Source organism: Pogonomyrmex barbatus, unplaced genomic scaffold (assembly GCF_055798465.1).
Source record: "Pogonomyrmex barbatus isolate J1 unplaced genomic scaffold, ASM5579846v1 scaffold13, whole genome shotgun sequence".
In the NCBI taxonomy this organism is placed as follows: Eukaryota; Metazoa; Arthropoda; class Insecta; order Hymenoptera; family Formicidae; genus Pogonomyrmex; species Pogonomyrmex barbatus.
The window spans coordinates 666,632-685,864 of NW_028297109.1; the positions used below are offsets into that span (position 1 = coordinate 666,632).

The 19,233-nt window shown below is 41.4% G+C and overlaps 1 protein-coding gene across 2 annotated transcripts; it reads right to left on the bottom strand.

The window, feature by feature from the left end:
- Nucleotides 1-2,564: 2,564 nt before the first annotated feature.
- On the bottom strand, nucleotides 2,565-17,787 carry LOC148937508 (uncharacterized). 2 transcript variants are annotated; one of them, XM_089072634.1, is made up of 5 exons: nucleotides 12,435-17,787; nucleotides 12,150-12,242; nucleotides 11,977-12,055; nucleotides 11,756-11,884; nucleotides 2,565-2,699 (listed from the first exon to the last, which is right to left on the bottom strand). In XM_089072634.1, exons 2-5 carry the CDS (start codon nucleotides 12,200-12,202, stop codon nucleotides 2,616-2,618), a joined length of 345 nt encoding a protein of 114 aa, XP_088928760.1. In that variant the 5' UTR covers nucleotides 12,203-12,242; nucleotides 12,435-17,787; the 3' UTR covers nucleotides 2,565-2,615. The 2 variants fall into 2 exon arrangements, with proteins under 2 accessions (XP_088928760.1, XP_088928759.1); XM_089072633.1 differs by having other exon boundaries at nucleotides 12,150-17,787.
- Nucleotides 17,788-19,233: the final 1,446 nt, after the last annotated feature.

Sequence of the window (19,233 nt, forward strand, 5' to 3'; positions counted from 1 at the left end):
ACAGTCGCGCGCCAAATGTCCTAGCCTACCGCATTTGTGGCACTCCAGTTTTTGATTGCGGTTTCTATACGGTTCTTGGTTGCTTCTAGCTTTCTCGTTATTATACATTTTTATAGGTTGGCTACCTTTTAATTTTTCTTCGGCTGTCGCGCCTAGCATCGCGGCTGTTAAATTCGTATAGTTCCTGGATCGTACTATTGTTTGTATCTCGTCGCGTAATCCTAGTTGGAAATTTTCTAGGGCTAATTCTTGTATCGTATCTAGGATTGCCTTTCGTTGTTCCGCGGTGTGCTCGCGTCCTTCTACCATAGATTGATAGAGTTCCATGGCTAGTTTGTCAACGCGGAGTCCGTATTCTCGCGCGCTTTCCCCGGGTTTTTGACGGGTTATATTAAACTCTCGCTGAATGTGCGTAGTGCTACGCTTTGCCAAATAGCACATCTCGATCTCGCGCTTCAGTTGCATGAACGTGCGTATATCCCTCGTTTGGAAATCGTGCATGGCTTTCCCTGTTAGTTTCGTGCACAGGATCGCTTTTAATAATGATTTTTCGTCGGCAGGATTTATTTCGCTCATCGCGTACGTGCTTGCATTTAAAAATTTTTGAACTTCCGCGATGATCCGTCCATTTCCGGAATCATATCGCGGGCTTCTTTCAATTTCATAAACGTATGTGCGGGATCTCGCGAATTTCGGACATCGTCTCGTGTACGCCCGTATGTCATTTCTATCGGTTCGTCATTTTCTGCACTCCGATCGTAATTAACGACTTTTAGTTGGCTTATGCGGCCCTGTAGTGCTCGCATGCCTTCTATCAATTCGACCAACATTGCATCTCGCGCGTCGTGCGAAGATTCCGCCGGGTCAGGTTTCCAGTGCGCCTGGCTTAAAGTGGCTCTCATCCTTTTTACTTCGTCGTCCAATTCTTTGTTTACTACTTGTTCTTCCGCGATCGATTTTAACGGTGTGCCCGAGGGTTGATTTGCCATTTCCGCTGGATTTATGTTTCGTGAAGCGGTGTAAAATTCGGTTGGATCGAACACGCTACTATCGTAAGATGTCAATGAGAATTCTCCGCGGCTAGGATTACTTGCGTTTGTGCCGTCGCTATGGTCAGATCTTGCGTCTGTTGGTTGCAATAGAGCGTCGTCGCGTCTCTCACTACTCGGTAGTAGGCTATTATCTACGTCACTAAGCGAAAACACGCGTTCGATTACAATGTTCGGATGTAATTCCGGTTGACTCGTCAGACTATCGTCAGAATAATAATTACTTAAATCGCGGCGTACGTTATCGCGCGGATTTTCCGTCTGCTCAAGGCTCGGAGGGTTCGGACTGAGCGCTCGGCTGGCTGACGCACTATGTAGCCACGACGTGTTTCTTTGGGTAGGAGTTTGGTTAACTCCCTCGTTCGACATCTACCTACACGCTTTTCTCGCTATCTAATGCGCTTGGCTTATTTTTCTATGACTTACATTACGCTCGCAATTCGCATGTTTGTGACGCGGTGCTGGCTGTTGCGGTAGGTCGTGGCTTCTCCGGTGTCACTGATATGCTCTGCGTTGTGGCTCTACCGTGACTCTCTCTTACTGCGGGGATGTCGACTTCTTTTCCGGCCTTTTCCTTGAATTCCGATCGTTTGTTCCTTCCAGATGACTGGGTATAGCTGCGAAACGATCCCACCGCTGCCACCAGATATGTTGTGCGGGTCGTTTCGAAGGATCGGTCCAGGAGTCGGCGGAGAAGACACACTCACTACTTCTTCTTTATTTGAATAAATTTTATTAAAGCTTAATACAGTTTGTCTTTACTAATTCGGACCGCGACAGACGTGACGGCACACGGATCTCGACGAGTCCTCTCCTCATATCGGTCTCCCATTTTTATCCTGTTCCGGGCGGCCGGTCCTTGCCGTATCATCAACATGCTCGTCAGCGTTCGCGGTATATTTCTGGGTCGCGCGGCGGTTTTCCGCGTAAGGGCCGCGCAACCCGGTTAACAGTTGCTTCATGTCGGACGATTACACCATATTTGCGCGATTAGCACAATTCGCTGTCGCTTGGTAAAATAATAATTCATCGGATAAAATATCGCTTGCCGCAATCCGCTTTGTCAGCGGTGGGCGCGATTGCATTCTCGGCGCTCGCGACAGTAGTAAGCGAAGGATCCCGAATCAATTCAAATCCAGTCAGTCTCCGTTTATTTTTCCGAATCTAATAAATATCTTTCGATATATGTATGTGTATATATAAATATCTGATGTAAGTATAAATATAGATAAGACGGAGACGATGTAAAAGTAAATAAAATAAACAATAACAGATGTATATATAAATCGATTGCTTTAAAAAAAAAGTGTAAATAGAATCAACAATAAATAAATAAATAAAGAAATAATTATAACAACGAAAAAATAAATAATATATAAATAAATACAAATAAATAATACATATATGTAAAAATAAATAAATAACGGATGTATAAATCAACGATTGTTTTAAAAAAAATTAATTATTATAAACATACGTTTAATTGTTTGCCTTCCTCCATATCAAATTCATCGCCTTTCCTATTGTCTTCGTTTCCTTCCCTATCACCTTCGTCTTCTTCTATAACTATAATTTCACCTCCTTCCGTAACATCTTCACCTGGTTCTTCCAGCCATTCTTCTCCAAATTCCTCATTTTTTTCAACATTGTCTGTAATATAAATAAATTTACATCACAATAAGAAATGCATATAAAAAAAGAAATAATCTAATTATATTATAACTAAATTTTAAGATTATAAATTTATGAAAAATGTATTGACGTTAATTAAACATTACAGAAAAAAATAAGATATAATGCTATATTAAATATATACTTTCTTTATATACTTTCAAATTCACAGTGATGCAATCACTATCAAAAGCATTAAATAAGCCTTCTATTATGGATCTTATTATTTCTCGTACCTATTCAGCTATTGGATCACTTATTAGCTTATATTGCCTTCCTCTTAGGCTCTCTCCCTCTCCTCCACCTCCTCTTCTCATCCTTCTTCTCATCCTCATTAATAAAGTTAAAAGTTTGCTCAATTCCCATATTGTTCCTACGAATGTGGGAGAATGGCTGTCCACCCAGGCAAAGCTTTCATTGCCGGGGTAAGACTGATCACTGGGGGTGCGGTAGGTGTCCCCGGGATTGACTCGCGACGCTACTCCCCCAGAGCTATGCATTCCTGATCGCGCATCGCTGCTTGGATTGCAGTAATTTTTATAGAGGTTTTCTTTCTCATGGCCCGGGCGATTAAGCCAAGGCCTCCGGTCCCATGAGACATGACCAACGGGATTCCGGTGTGAGCCGGGAGAACTCTTGGCCAGACGTTGGGACGGGGAACCCCTCATCGCGACAAGGTGGTTCTCCGTTGAGGGGGGACCGCCGGGACGGAATCGGTGGTCGTGAGCGGACAACAATAGTAATAGAGAAAGAGAGACAGAGCGTGTTGGCGTATCGCCAACGACCCGAGGAAACGGACGTAGCAGACAGGCGGTCGTCATCGTCGTTGTCGTTGTCGTCATCGAAAGAGAATAGACGGAACGCAAAGTTGCAACATGGAGTGAAGAATAGCCATTTCGGAGGACGTCTATCGTGGTCATTCGGGGTGATACGAAAGAGGAAGATGTATCCATCTCGTCGCGATCGTCGAGAACGAGATCGTCGAGATATATCTCGTTCGTGTCGTGAGGGACCATCGCGTGATCCAGGGGATCGCATTTTCACGCGACAACGGATAACGCACATCGTATGTTAAGGGCAATGTTCGCACGGACCGTTCAACATTGGGAGACATCGGGATCCAAGCGACATAATTTTGTCGCATCTCAGGTCGCAGCAATGCTAATATATCAAGACTAATCTCGACGTTCACGGAACATCAAATGTCGGGATACTCTCGGACTAAATGACGTACGTCGTTCCACCATCGCGTCGTATCGCAGCGATATAGAACGCCGCGTCGTTAAAATTCCTTCTCTACTCTACGATACGTCCGCACGCATACCTCTTCCACGAACTTGTAGAGGAGTTGGAACGGTACTCGCCGGAAACATTTTATTTGCGGAACGAATACAGCTTGGTATCAAACTTCATCTCGAACAAGAAAGATCTTAATTTTTATGATTATGAAAACGCGAGACCCTTGTGTATTAACAGCAGCAAAAATGTTTGTAGTATGTTTTGTAGTACTAATGGATACTTTTTCTATGGCAAGAAATATTTTATATATTCGATTAAATTATTAATAGCTGTTTATATTATTATTTAACTAAAGAAAAACTTAAAATAAACAGTAAGAATACAGTTCCAATATTTTATCAGATACGATCTCACAACGTCAATGGCATCGCGATCTCTCGTCACAATCGTTAAAATTCCCTCTTTACGCGTTACGTCCGTACGCGTATCACTCGACGCGCAGATCCATAATCCGAACTCTTCTCGATGTCACTAGGGGAAAAAGTTTCGGGCGGAAACGAAAGGGCACGAAATGGAGAGAAATGCGAAACATGGCGCGATCGGTAGATAAGTGGCGGCATATCTTTATACCCTTTCGTTTAGAGACGAGGTGTCACGGACAATCGATGAAAAATACCATTCGATACCGCGGAATATACCGCGGACGGAGATGAAGTGATATAGAGTGGCAAAGGGCGCGATTGCCAATTGACGGACGAACACCGGTCCTAACGACGTTTGTATCATTCGATTTGGAGACAACTGTCGACAGACTCGAGGGATATGGCCGATATGGATGAGGGGGGCGGTCGACATCCCTGCGGCGGATCGTCTCGATGGTCGATGTCAGGGGCGATCGATATAAAATAAAATTTGAAACGGGAAGCGAACGTACGACCGAGAACCTCGGGGAGAACTCGAACGAGGGAACGGAGCGAAAGGTCCCTCGAGATATTCGCCAAGCGGGACATTACCCGGGAGTAGGACAACGAAAATACGAAACGAAACTCGGCGAGATCGGTATGGACAAGTGACGGCTGACAGAATGTGTCCGTGGCGCGTGTTTTTCCATACGGAAATGACCGGCCTCGTCGTGAAGAACGACAAGGATATCGAGAAGAGCGGCAACGTCCACCGGAAGGGCAAAGAGGGAAAGGAGGTGCGGTCGACACTTCTGCGGCGGACCGTCCCGATGATAAATGTCAGAGGCGATCGATGCAAAATACACTTTGAAACTGGCACCGAACGTACGACGGAGCGACGTAGCGATCGGTACGGACGAGTGGCGTGACTAATGCATGTGTTCGTAGCGCGGACATTTATATCTTTTTGATTTAGAGACAACGAGCCTCATCGAGAACAAGTTTAAGGTAGTCCGTACCGAATATAGATGAGTGGCGACGGGCGCGATCGGTACGGACGAACGACGAAGGCCCGCCAGAGGTATCATGGACTTGGGTCCGTGTCCCTCCGAGAATCCCAACGCTTTGGAAGGAAGAATTGACCATGTTACGAGGAGAAGGGGGAAGAAACCAAAGAGAATATAAATGCCGTTTCGTTTATAACAGTATCTCAAGTATCTCAACGTTCGACATTTGTGTCCAATACAACGCGTTATTCATGGCACTGTTGTACAAACGATGTCGATATTATCACGATTCCGTATATCCCGACGGACGGGGATCGAGGGGGCGAAACCCTTGGTCAGAGGTCCAGAGGGCGAAGCCTACTGGGGATTGAATGGACGAACCCCCTTCCCCTCCCTATTGTCACAAAATGAATTACGAAAACGATACGAGATCAGATTCATAACGAAGTCAAACAACGAGTGAAACCTCACGCAATCGTCGCGTTGAGGTCTTTGCCAATCTTTCCAAGATCCATTCTTCTGTACAATCTCGTCGATTCGGTAACGCGAAAGATCGCATCTCGCACTCGAAGTACAACGACACCTTTTCTACCCATCATTTTTAAATTAACCACGAAACTATTTTTTGTATACAAATATATCCAGATTTTATATCGCGTATAAAATATATTTTGTAAAGTAAAAAATGTATCATATAGACGTATAATATCATACATATAGACATGTTTCTCTACGCATCGAGAAATTGTCGAATTTAACGTAGTATTGTCATCGGCGATAAATGGCGAAAAGTTGCGATGAATTAAATATTGACGAGGAGACAGCAACGTTCCGAGAGATATTTTTCATCGGCCGAATCGAAAAAGAAATGAGTTTCGAAGCAGAGTAGGAACTCGATTCATCCGTAACGATGTAGATACGGAAACAATCCGCGAGATTGTAGCACGCTTCTCGTCGCTACGTCCTCTTCGACGAGAGGACCTCGAACGAGAGTTGAACATTTCTTCCGCCACGATTGTCGACTGACTCAGTTTTCGCGAAGTAATATCGAATATCGCGTTAACGATGCTTACGTATATGATATTTACGATATATTTTACTTATATCATATACATCTCGTACATCACAGATCTGTACGTACGGGTATTCCAAATAATACTCTAAACGAATCACAGAGGAGGAAAAGAAAGGAAAAAAGAGAGGAAGGTGGACGAGTCTAACTGTAAAAATGAATGGCGATACGGTTGAAAGTAAGCATAGATCTATGTGCCATTTTTGCGTTCCATTAATGGTATGCGCGGTAGGAAACTATTGATACGTGCGGATTTCGCTGCATCGAGTCGAAGGAGAAAGATATTTTACAAATGTCGAATGTCATATAATTCGACTATTTAAAAATTTTGCAAAATCTCTATCTCGAATAGAATCAAACATCTCTTATTAAATTAGTATCGACAAATTAGTCTATCTTCATCGAGTTATCTTATATATTTTTCAGAATTTGTACATATCACCATATAATATACTGTGTACTATGTATTATATATTGTACCATGTACCGATATTATACCATATATTTAAATTTGATTTATATGCGAGCAATAATATCGATCATATAAAGTCAGAAATTTTATAAAATGCAAATAAAAATCAAATTTGGAAAAATTTATTATCTTTACCGAGCCTTTTCCTAAAAAAAATTTCATCTTTTCCTAAAAGATGTATACCTCTCCAAGAGTTATGAATCATATGAATTTAATCTTATCGTTTATATTCGCATTTTGTATTGTAAATATTCTTTTTCTTCTCGTGTAAATTACTTCTTTTTATAACAAGCTAGACAATATACGATTCGGGATAAAATGTTTCATATCGAAATTTACAAGACATGTCGCTCGTCATATAATCTTCTTTTCAAATGTTTACCTTATCCATTCTTTACTACGTTAAACAATAAACCATAACAAATTTTCTTCGATACTGAATGCGATAAAAATATGAAAAAATATTTACAATTGCTCGCTAAAGAAACGGACTTGCGAAATTCGAACCATATTCTTATTTGGAATGAAATAGTGATACAATCCGCTATCCATTGTGATAGAAAAGTTGACGAAACGATAGGCTTTGAAGATTGGGGAACGAGAAGAAAAAGAAAATTAGCTCGTTATGCGATATTTTTCCATCTTGGATGTCACATTCGGTGATCGTATGCCGATCGGTTATGGATATTGTTACAGGGCAGCAAATTTGATACAACTGATAAGACGCGTCGAGGAATGGCTCGTACCGCTTACTTACCGTGTATTCGAACTAGTCACTACAGTCTGTCATCAAGGAACAAATATAGCGGCGATTAACTTTTCGATTCGAGAAATGCAATGTTCGTTATATAAAAGTAAGTTGTTACTGTGTATGTACGTTCGCGACTCATAAATAAGCCATTACATAACCGTAATATTATCAATAGTCTGGAAAAAATAATGATCTTTTATTTATTTTTTCTAGAACTCTTTTCTTTGATTTGGGAATTTCCGAACGCTACATACAACACGCACATATATTTCATTTGACATATTTTATATCTCGTATAATTTTTTGTATCATTATTCCTTCTTTTTAAAAAAAAACGGACGATGGGATAAGACGTAAGGAAAGACAATATATTTTACATCAAAGAACATTAGATAGTATTCTAATTACGTACATTTACAGAAAGGAATACGCGATAATTTTGTATCGAGATATATCGGTCAACAATAATATTTACAATAAAAGGATAACAGTAGAAAAGTATGTTTCTTGGGATGCAATTGAAATTATTCAAGACGAATATTCACCGCTAAAATAATAACTCTCAAAGTTATCAAATAAACGTATCCTTCCAACCGCTGTATCAAAGATGAAAGTCTGATATGCCGTCCGAGTATCGAGTCGTACGGTAGCAAACTTTATGGACGAAAACTTTGTCGTGACTTTTGAACAAGGTAAAAAATAATTAATATTAAATATTTCGAACTTATAAAAATATTATATCGATCGTATCGAAATTATATCGAAACACGTGAGTAGGCAAACAAAGGGGGTCCCAAACCCCCCGGGAGGAAAGGGAAGTGAAGAGGAGGGGGAGTCATAAAATCCCCGGGGAGTTCGCATTCGGGGAAAGTGGATCCCTCTGGCAGTCGCCGAGTAATTTTTTTACTCAGTCGGTAGAGGGGATGGTTTCCCCCTAGCGGTCGGGGCCTGGTGTTCGGGGTGATTTCCTCTCTGGCAGTCGGGGGTGATTTTTCTCTGGTATTGCTTCTAGGGGATGGTTCTTTTCGGCGTCGCCCACGTGCGAGAGGACGCCGCGCGTTTTTTTCGACGTCGCCGGGGTCCGGCGAGAGGGTGTCGCGCGTCCTGTTTTTAGGATACCGCGGTTAGGCGCGCGTCCTGTGTCTAGATGTCTTCTACGGGCCTAGCGCCTACGAACGCCTAGCGCGTTGTCAAATGAAATATATGTGCGTGTTGTATGTAGCGTTCGGAAATTCCCAAATCAAAGAAAAGAGTTCTAGAAAAAATAAATAAAAGATCATTATTTTTTCCAGACTATTGATAATATTACGGTTATGTAATGGCTTATTTATGAGTCGCGAACGTACATACGTAACAACTTACTTTTATATAACGAACATTGCATTTCTCGAATCGAAAAGTTAATCGCCGCTATATTTGTTCCTTGATGACAGACTGTAGTGACTAGTTCGAATACACGGTAAGTAAGCGGTACGAGCCATTCCTCGACGCGTCTTATCAGCTGTATCAAATTTGCTGTTTTTCGTGGCGACAGGAAGGCGCGCGTCCTGTTTTTTAGGATGCTACGCGTTCTGTTTTTAGGATGTCGCGGTTAGATGGCATCTTTTATGGGGCTGGAAAGAATGCCGTCTTTTCGGGAAGATGCCGCGGTTTGGCGCGTCTTCGACACTGCCTTAGAGTATATATATTTGACTAAGGGTATCGATGACGTATCGTTAATTTGCGAGATGGAGAGTCAATTGAAGGATCCGGAGATAATAACGCTTTTAGACGAACTGTTCGACGAGTTCTCGAGAGAGATGGAACGCGAGGTGGTGGAACAGGAGAAACGCGTGACGATGGAACGGGAAGAGGAGGAGGACGGGATATCAGCGGAAGCCGACGCGATCAACTCGCTCGAGTTGATATGTGCGATGTTGACGTCTACGCATTCGACGATGTGTAATTTGCGATGATGGCGTTTCTGTCTAGACATCTAGCGCTTCGTCGAGGAACGGAGCCGATTGCGCGTACGCGAGGCCGAGCGTATGAGGAACTCTATACGTATCGTCATCGACATGTGGAAAGGCCTGTTGAACTCGTTCTGTTCGAGGAAGAGCATGGTTCGCTTCGTCGAGAGTTTCGCGACGCCGGACGAGCGCGCGTCGCTTACGGAGATCGAGATAGCGAAAGAGGCTTCCTCGAAGTGAATACGAGAGTACGGGGAGCATTTGGTGTTTGAATATGGCGAGGAGGAACCTCGACGACGAGTATGGGGAGTATTTGACGCGTCTGAATACGGCGAGGAGGAGGAATCTCGACAAAATTTGTGGCAGCGGTTTAGACACGTTGTTCGCGCTTTTGTCTGGAGACAAGGAGGAGACGTGACCTACTGATCGATTCGTTCAGTACGATTCGTACATGACGAAGTTGAAAAGTGGGCGACAGCTCGAGGCGAGATCTCCGGGCGAGAAGGGGGTCGATTGCGAGTTGGTTCGACTGTACGTGTATAATGTCAAGGATATAGTCAAAAAGAAGCGCAACTGGTGGAAACACGCGAAATTGAGAGTTCAATTTTTGAAACGGTCGGATCGGAAGAAGGAGTTGATGCGACAGTTGATAGGTCGGGCCGCTGACGATTTGAAGAGAGTGCCCGGAGTGCGCGGGGAAGCGAGAAGCGTCGAGTGCGACAGCGAGTAGGATATTGCTATAAAAAACGCGATAAAAAAAGGCTCGTGCGAATTATCGCGAGAGAGATCGATTATAGTAGAGTATGCGCATTTGCGCAAGTATATGATTATGTATAAGAAGACTATATAAATATATGTATAAGAATATGTATACGAATATAAATATATAAATATATGTATAAGTATATGCATAAATATGAAGAATACGTATATAAGTATATGATGAATACGTATAAGTATATATTGAGTAATAAAAAATGAATATATGTACGAGATATGCTAAAATAAAAAAAATGTGAACCGCCATTAATATGCGTCGTTGTTACAGCGATTAACTAACTGCGAAAGGCAGAGTTCCCTTTCCTTTCCTCGTTCGTTTATATATCGTAGAAACGAGAGGCGGGTCAGCGACTTGCCGGAAGTTTTCAACTTGCAATACCAAGGGCGACGTTATCGGAAATGTATGAGAGATGAGAGGTAGGAGTCGTGCGAGGAAAAAATCGTTTTAGGAGTGTTAATAACGAGATAATATTTTATTAGGAATGTAAAAAGAGGAAAGAGGTAAAAAAGTGATGTTTCACGAGGAAAAAGGGACTTTCAGATGAAGTCTTCGCGACGCATTTTTTCGCGCTCGCTACGAGCGGTTACCGGAAATCCGATCATCCGGTGATAAGAGATTCGTTTATCGTTTAACGGAAGGTTATTTTATTAGGAATATAAAAAAGAAGAAAGAGGTAAAAAGTGATGCTTCATGAGGAAAAAAGGAACGTTCAAATTTCACGCTCGCTACGAGCGGTTACTGGAAATCCGACCGCAACGGCGATAAGAGATTCATCTATCGTTTATTTCGTCTATCGTTTATTATTTTTTCTATTCTTTGCTTCTTTGCGTTTATTGTTGCTTCTATTCTATCGAGATCGTCGTTTGTTTTTTAATCGCGCGACGAGAGATCTTATCTTTTTTTGGGATCGCTCGATGAGAACGATCTTGCGTATTTGTTTCTCATATTCGACGATCTATCTTTGATTCGAAAGAATGAGGAAAAAATATTTAAAATGTATAAAAAAACATGTATAATATAAACGAATAATAAAATACAGTATAATATATAAAGTAATATAAACATAAAGTATAATGTATAAAATATAATATAAAATATTGTATAATATAAAGTGTAAAATAAAGTATAAGTAAAAAAATATGTATATAATATAAATGTGTGTAATATATAAATGTGTAATATAAAAATATGTAATATATAAATGTGTAATATAAAAAAATGTAATATATAAATGTGTAATATAATTTATTGCCAACATTGAAGTGGCTCCATATTGAAGAGAGATCTCAAATTAAACAAATTTCCATCTAATAGATCTAATAGATTCATGTCATATATGTTATTCCTATCTTTGTCTTCGTACCATATATCGCACAAATGTTGTCGAGTCCATTTCCTCTTTAGTTAGATCCACTTCATATGTTTTATATGAATATATCCTTCTATCTTTCGTCACTCCATCGTCGCTCCATAAGAAATGACTCAACGCGAGCTGAAAAGAAATATACAATAGAAATATACAATAGAAAAAAATTCGCGTACTACTACATCTACTATATAATATTATGTATAATATATACTTACAAAATTATCTTCTTCCAAAAATTGGTAGCTCATGCAGCCAAGCAAGGGAGGGAATTGGGAAATCATGCTTGTCGGATCACTGTAAAAAAGATATAAAATATCGTATCAAAAATATACAAAATAAATAATATTTATGTAAAGATAATATTTATCTAAAGATAGTATATACTCACTTGTAATTTATTATTCTTAAACGACAGATAGAACGATGTTTAAATAATGACATCTTGTGCAGGCGCCGTATGCCTATCTGCTATGGTTATCCACTGAAAACAATATTAAATTAGTAAAAAAATTTTTTTATATTTAATCGTTTAACACATTGGCTCCGTCGATTCTAAGACCTGACTTAAAACCGGATCGACACTGTTAATTCAGTTTATTAAAAACGATCTCAAAGCACACCAAAATTTATTCCGTAACCAATGCGTTAAAATAAAAAGTAACTAGATACTTACCCCGTTCAACGGATACTCCACCGTAAAAACTTTGACTTCTCCGTTATCAATAATAGCGCATCACATGCGTATTTGTTGTTTATTGTGTACGTCGTCGCGTTTATCGTGTCTAAAGAGATATTGACGAGCATTTTTTTTTCCTAAACGCGTTAATACGAGAGACGCGTAAATAATAACAAACGCTCTTATCGCCCGAGTTAGATGCAGTTAGAAAAAACGCGCGATCTCTGAGAAAAGATTTTTTCCTCATTCTTTCGAATCGACTATAGATTGTCAAATACGAGAAACGTACGCGATAGATCGCTCTCATCGAGCGATCCCGAAATTTTAATAGCAATCTTTCTTCGAATAGAGAAACTAAAACGGTCGTTAGATAAAACAAAATAAGAAATAGAAACTAAAAAAAGAAAAATAGAAATTAAAAAAATAGAAGCTAAAAATTTATCGTAGTCGTGGTTAAAAATTTCCGCTTCGCATGCAGGTAAAATTTCGTCGCGACAACGAACGCATCTCTTCCCTTTGTTTTTCGATAATAAAGCGCGAGAAAAGATCGTAGGATCTTCAAAGTTGTAGTTGGATTTCCGATGAATCGTTAGAGATAGAAGCGTGATTAAACGAAAGCTAAAAATAAGACTTTGCGTAGAATTTCGTTGACAGAAGCACGATCAAAAATAAAACTTTAAAAAATAAGATTTTTAAACGATCAATGAAAAATTAGAGCGATTCGTTTTTGCTCGATAGCAGTAGTACGCGTAGGCATATCTTATCGCGGTTCGCGTCGGACTCCACCTCTCGCAACGCGTACCAATAGCGACATCGATCGAGTGACTCGCGTATCTCGCGTATCTTTCGGTCGGCGACGCACAGTGTCGCGTGCATGATATTAAAAAATAGAAAGAAGCTGACTCATCAAAACCCGTGATTTGAAGCGGCGTGTGCGACCGATCGCGAGACGCGCCTAGACGAGTGTACGTCAAAGGTTTGGAGAAAAAGAAGTTGGAGGAGATTCTCGGTGACACTATCGCGGACCACGACATAATCGTCGAGACTATCGACGCAGATTTCGAGAATATAGGGCGTCTGAACATCCTAGACGACGTTCGCGCCTTCCACTGCGAGCATCACGCGAAGAATTGCGCCATGGAGAACATATGCAAGCTGTACGACTGGTGATCGAAACGACAGGAATGTATCACCGAATTGTAATGTCGCGTTAACGATTTATATCATATTATATGATATTATATCAGATTGTTTTTAAATTATTAATTATATTATTCGTATCAAAATATTATATAGTGTCGAGTTAATATTGAAAAATATAAGTACTATATGATATTCTATCGCTCGTATCACTTATATAAATGCGTATATATGTGTATCATTGTATTGTTGACGTGTTATGCTATTTGCGATAAATATCATCACATGCCTCGGTAGTCGAAGGGATAAGATGCCTGCCCACTAAGCAGGAGATCCAGATTCGATTTCTGACTGAAGTGATATTTTTTTGCAAAATAATTACGAGTTTTCACGAATGGTTTGTGATCGGGCTCCGCCGTGATGCACACCCTCCCTTCTTATTTGGGGAAGTAATAAATAAAAAAAACATGTTTTTAAATATCTCTCTCATTTTATTTCATCTCAATCTTACATCCCAAAGAACAGAGCAACGAGTTCGCAATCGATAATGTTACGATCGAAAGCATCGCTATCGCGTATGACTCTCGAGACGTTATTCGTATTCTTGGCGGTGGATACAATATCCTTGAAACGCGCCAATTTCGCGTCGATCTTTCCTAATATCTTGGTCAATGAGATAATGAGTCGGTTGACACAATGCTCGAGCTCGAACATGTTATTCACCGTTCCTTCGACATGGCCAAGCGAGCCGCGGGCGTTTCTAGGCGTAAATGTCGTATTGTCAGGTTGTTGATTCTTCCGAAACGCACGATCATATTTCCGATATGCGACGGGGTCGGAAAGGACAATTCTCCGTTAATACTCTGTAAACTAAATACTTCGAGAGAACGTGTCGTTGCTCGAGAAGCTCCCTTCACGTATCGAGGGACATCGAGATCTCCTTGCCATGACTATCTCCCAGAATAATGTTCACGCGCGAGGAACATTCAAGAGTGACGCATATGTCGAGGAACTTGTATCCCGTTTTAGTCAAAGGATATTTTCGTTCTAGAATTCTGACTGGACTATTTGTACCACCGACATTGTTATAACTCGACGCGATTGTCCTGTCATCATCGAGCGTTCTCTTCCTCTTCCTCACGTCGCTCATCGTCGCTCTCGTCGATGCGTCTCGGAATCTTGCGAGTGTTCGATACCATACATTTTTACGACCGGAAAGATCGCGCGATATTGATTCATAACCGTTCCGTATCCTTCGCTCTGTATAATGAAAAATTCTGTTCTTTCTCCCTCTCCTTCTCTAAATCGTCCTCGCTTGAAAATACGTTCCTCATCTGAGCGAGTCTTTCCAGAAGAGCGCGCAATTGTTCTGACAGTCCATTTCTTTCTTGGACACACGATATCAAAAATTTCCGCGTTGAATTTACCAGCCATAGTTACACTTCTGATAAACTCATTGTACTTGAAGAACTGTCGTTTAACGATAAAATACAGATTATCATCGATGTATCAAACGGCGGACGTTACGGCGGGTGGAATCCCCGGAAATATCGTGTGCAACAAGTTATGTCTGACGACTATCATCGAGCAATTGTCGATCTCGGTCACGATCTCGTCGTTGTAAATCGCGAATTTTTGTCCTTTAATATTATACGTTCGCATTAGTATTAACTACAGCGTTGATTTTCGCGTTAGGAGGAAGATTCATATCCTTCAGTTTCTTCGATCAACCCGGTACCAGCTTGAAACTCGGATATTCTGCCATGTAACCTATGTCTACGAACAATATGAATTGGCCCGAGGCTCGTCAATACGCGCCCGTCAAACGCGTAAAATTATTGGAAACGCAGATAGTCAGTAACAACGATCTGCTATAAGATTTTCTGTTTACGTTGACCGACCATAAGTGGCGTCAATACGCCATGTACATTCTGTCTTCTAATACCAATACCGCGTCGACGCGCACAGATTTCACGTTCGTCGAGACGCCTGTGTCGCGCGTCACGATCATCGCTACAGTCGTCGTCGCTGGTATCGATCTCGAAACTTCTTATTCTTTAAACCGTATAAATTCTAAATAGCAAGAAAATCCGCCTTACTCAAACGCACGGGAAAAGTCTTAGAGGGAATGAAGGCGTATATTATCGGATTCTTCTGAGGATTGTGATGTAATTCTAAAGTGCGACCGCTTTCATACGTCAACGTATACAGTAGATGAACCGTATCGTTAGAATCAGCTCAATGTGCCACTTCTTCAAGTTATCTATGTGCACCTCCGACACTTCGGACGATGGTAAAAAAGCGTGAGCTAGCATGTTACCTGGCCCGTCCAGCAACGACAGACATATTCGACTACCACAATGTCGAGAATCTACGAACGTGTGAAAACCCTCCTGAAACAATAACACGATAGCACGATCGGGATTCATCGAATCGCACGTCTAGGTACGTCTCGCGATTGGTCGCATACGCCGTTTCAAATCACGGATTTCGAGAATCTGTAGGCGACGTCGCCGTCGTTTTACTGCAGACCGTGATGATTGGTAGTTATCCAGCATGCTCTAGATTTCTCGTCGCCCTAAGAAGATTTCAAAATATCGCTTTTCGAAACACTCGATGAATCAGCTCCTTTCCATTTCTTAATATCGCCACCTCTTTAACCATAAATTTCTCCCGAACGGTAAAACCTTGCAGATCGACGAAGACTGGTTCGACATCGTCATGAGACGAGAAATCTCGATTCTTTCGCGCTCCGCTCTCCTTTATATATTCGTTATTGCTAGCAAAACCGCGGTTTCCTGTTTTTTTTTGTGTTCCGCTCTTCTTTATATGTTCGTTATTGTTATCAAAACCGCGATTTTCTGTTTTTTTTACGTGAGTTTACGTACGATGTTACGACGTTCGTCAGCGAATTATACTCTATCACTCTATCGTGAATGATGAGACAATAAGCCGTTGTGTTAGCCGGAACGTTCTCTTTACATTCGAATTCTACGCGAACGTCGCCGGTGGCATTCTTGATCGATTCGTTCTGGCGATGACCACGAGCGGACCGTATTGCAGAAATCTGGTGATAGTCATGAATGGTTCGCAGGTCTCGCACTCGTAATACGCCTTTCGAAATTTCAGATATATATATTGTACAGCACGGCGAACTTGTTATACTCGAAATCTAGGTTCATATCGTCATAGGGATAGAACTCGGAATTTAAATAGAGTTATTAGTCAGCTTACAATTGTCGAATTTAGAAATGTCTTCCGATGGTACGTTTTTCCTTTCGATCTGTAGCGCGAAGATCACGTATCGCGGTTTCTCCAATTGCGTCGTCGCTTTTATCACCCATAAATGCTTGGTCGTACTTTGCAATAGGGGAAATTCATATAGATCCCACGAACGAAAGCCCATGCTCAGATATCGTCCGCTCTCTAACGTTCGCAGAAGCGATAATTTGTTAACATTGTTCAGTAGCGGCATTCGCCACTATACCTTCAACAGCGTGATCTTTGATCTCTGATCCGGATGCACGACGCAATTGTTATCATTGCGAGCGCGTATCACCTCCGATACTTAAAATATCGTTCGCCATGTCGATTCTTCACGACGAAAACTAAAGATCTTAAGAACGCGTCGTTCGCGGCGTTCAACTTGTTTGCTTTTCCCTTGTCGCATTGTTCTGCGATAAGATTGCGGACGTAGCGTTTGCGTCTCCTCTCGCGTACGACTCGTTCAGAACGAGCATCTGTCGCTCTCGTGCATCTCTCTACTGCTGTGACGTCAGGACAGCCGTCAGATATAATTTCTTTTTTTTCTTTCTTCTTCTCTCTTACTTACCTGCGCAGAAGCGCCACCGTATTAGACCATCACGTCAATACCGAACGGTAATAGCCGGCTCTCCCGCCGTCCAACGTATGATATAGAAGCACCCTATCGTTATACACGCTATAGCCCATGCGTTAAATACAAGTCACCGGATAAATAAATTTTTAAACTTAATTAGGCCGCCAAACCGCCGGAATTGTTAACATCATAGCGCTAAGCAACCAGTAATAAATATCGTCCTCTGCTAGATAAATGCATATAAACAATTCCTACTATTTCCTACCACCTACAAGTATCATCACAATTATCAATTACAATTAAAATTAATAACAATGTACAGCAACCAACATCATTGCGCAACACTTTACTGTTATATAACCGTATATATATATATATATATATATATATATATATATATATATATATATATATATATATGTATATTAGCATAAAATATATTAACATTTTTTATAAGCAATCATATCTTAAGCGCGTTAATATTTATAATAATACTTTTAATCAAATTAGACATAGAACATCCGCATTTCTGTCGACTGCGCATAGCCCCCTCTCGCTCGGGCCCTGATTGGACGACCGACATACGGCATGGAAACGCACATCTAGTACAGCACCACCGCCGCCACGTGTGATGGCGTACCCACACCATCCGCCATCTTGCGCCACTGCGCCGCACCGCCAAGCACGACGGCGCCCGCTGAGGACTCCAACACTTGTGTTCACGTCGTCAAGCAGTAAGCACCTAACCCGCGCAAATCTCAGTCTCAATCAAGATCTCTGATTCTATTTCTTATAACTCAATTCCTAGTTAAGTTAGTCTTATAATATTTAGTGCTTTAGTGTATTTGTGAAATATTCGATTCGCGAATGTAATCCGATTTCTTTTGAATGTATTAATACTAAACATAATTCATCACGTGTTCATTCTTTTGTTCCGCATCGCCATCATCTCAGTGATTGGAAGTGTTCGCGAGGTTCGTGAGGCTTCACGTGTAATAAATACTTCCAAACTTCCAAACTTGCACATCGTTAATTATAACAAGAACGCCGAGCGTCTCTCGGAGCAGGTGTTGTGCGTCCATCCGTACTTACCACGACGGAGACTCGAAATTCTTGCTCGCGATAAATACAATCATTCTTACGCGAAGCCGAAACCCAACGCGAATTGGCTCGCCGCTGAATGATAATCCTTATTTCACCTTTGCTAATATTTAAACAATCCGAAGCCTCACACGAATGCCGAAAGGCAGGAAAAATCGCGACGGTCGCAAGACCTTTATCTGGCATCTCGAATACGATCTTCACGTGGCAACTATCTACAACTATAACGAGATAATCGGCAGGGAAGTTGAGTTCGACGGAGAGTACGAACTCTTAATGCACGATAAGCTCTGGGGTGGACGACCGGCCCCATCAACGCCCGCCGCCTCGACATGCGATCTCCAGTTTCGACCTCGGATCTCACTCGAGGAATATCTACGCAGAACATCTTAAGCTACAGTAGGTGAATTGACTTAATAAGCGAAATATAAACCTCGCGCGCGGAAATTCTCCCGTCGATTCACGCATAAGAGCCTCGCCGCGTATAGTTACAATAATCTCATTAAATAATATATGAGAATTGCACGCCACGTGTACATTTCGGAACGACGCTTCTCCTCGTCAAAGAATTTTGTTGCGTTAGCAAACGTGATCGTTATCGCACAAAGGATAGGGAAGACGACCTGACCGGAAGGGTTTTATGACCCCTTTTTTTTGAGTATAGTTTTACCTAAGTGTAGCGATTTCACTCGAGGAATGCACGTTCCAGTGCTCGTA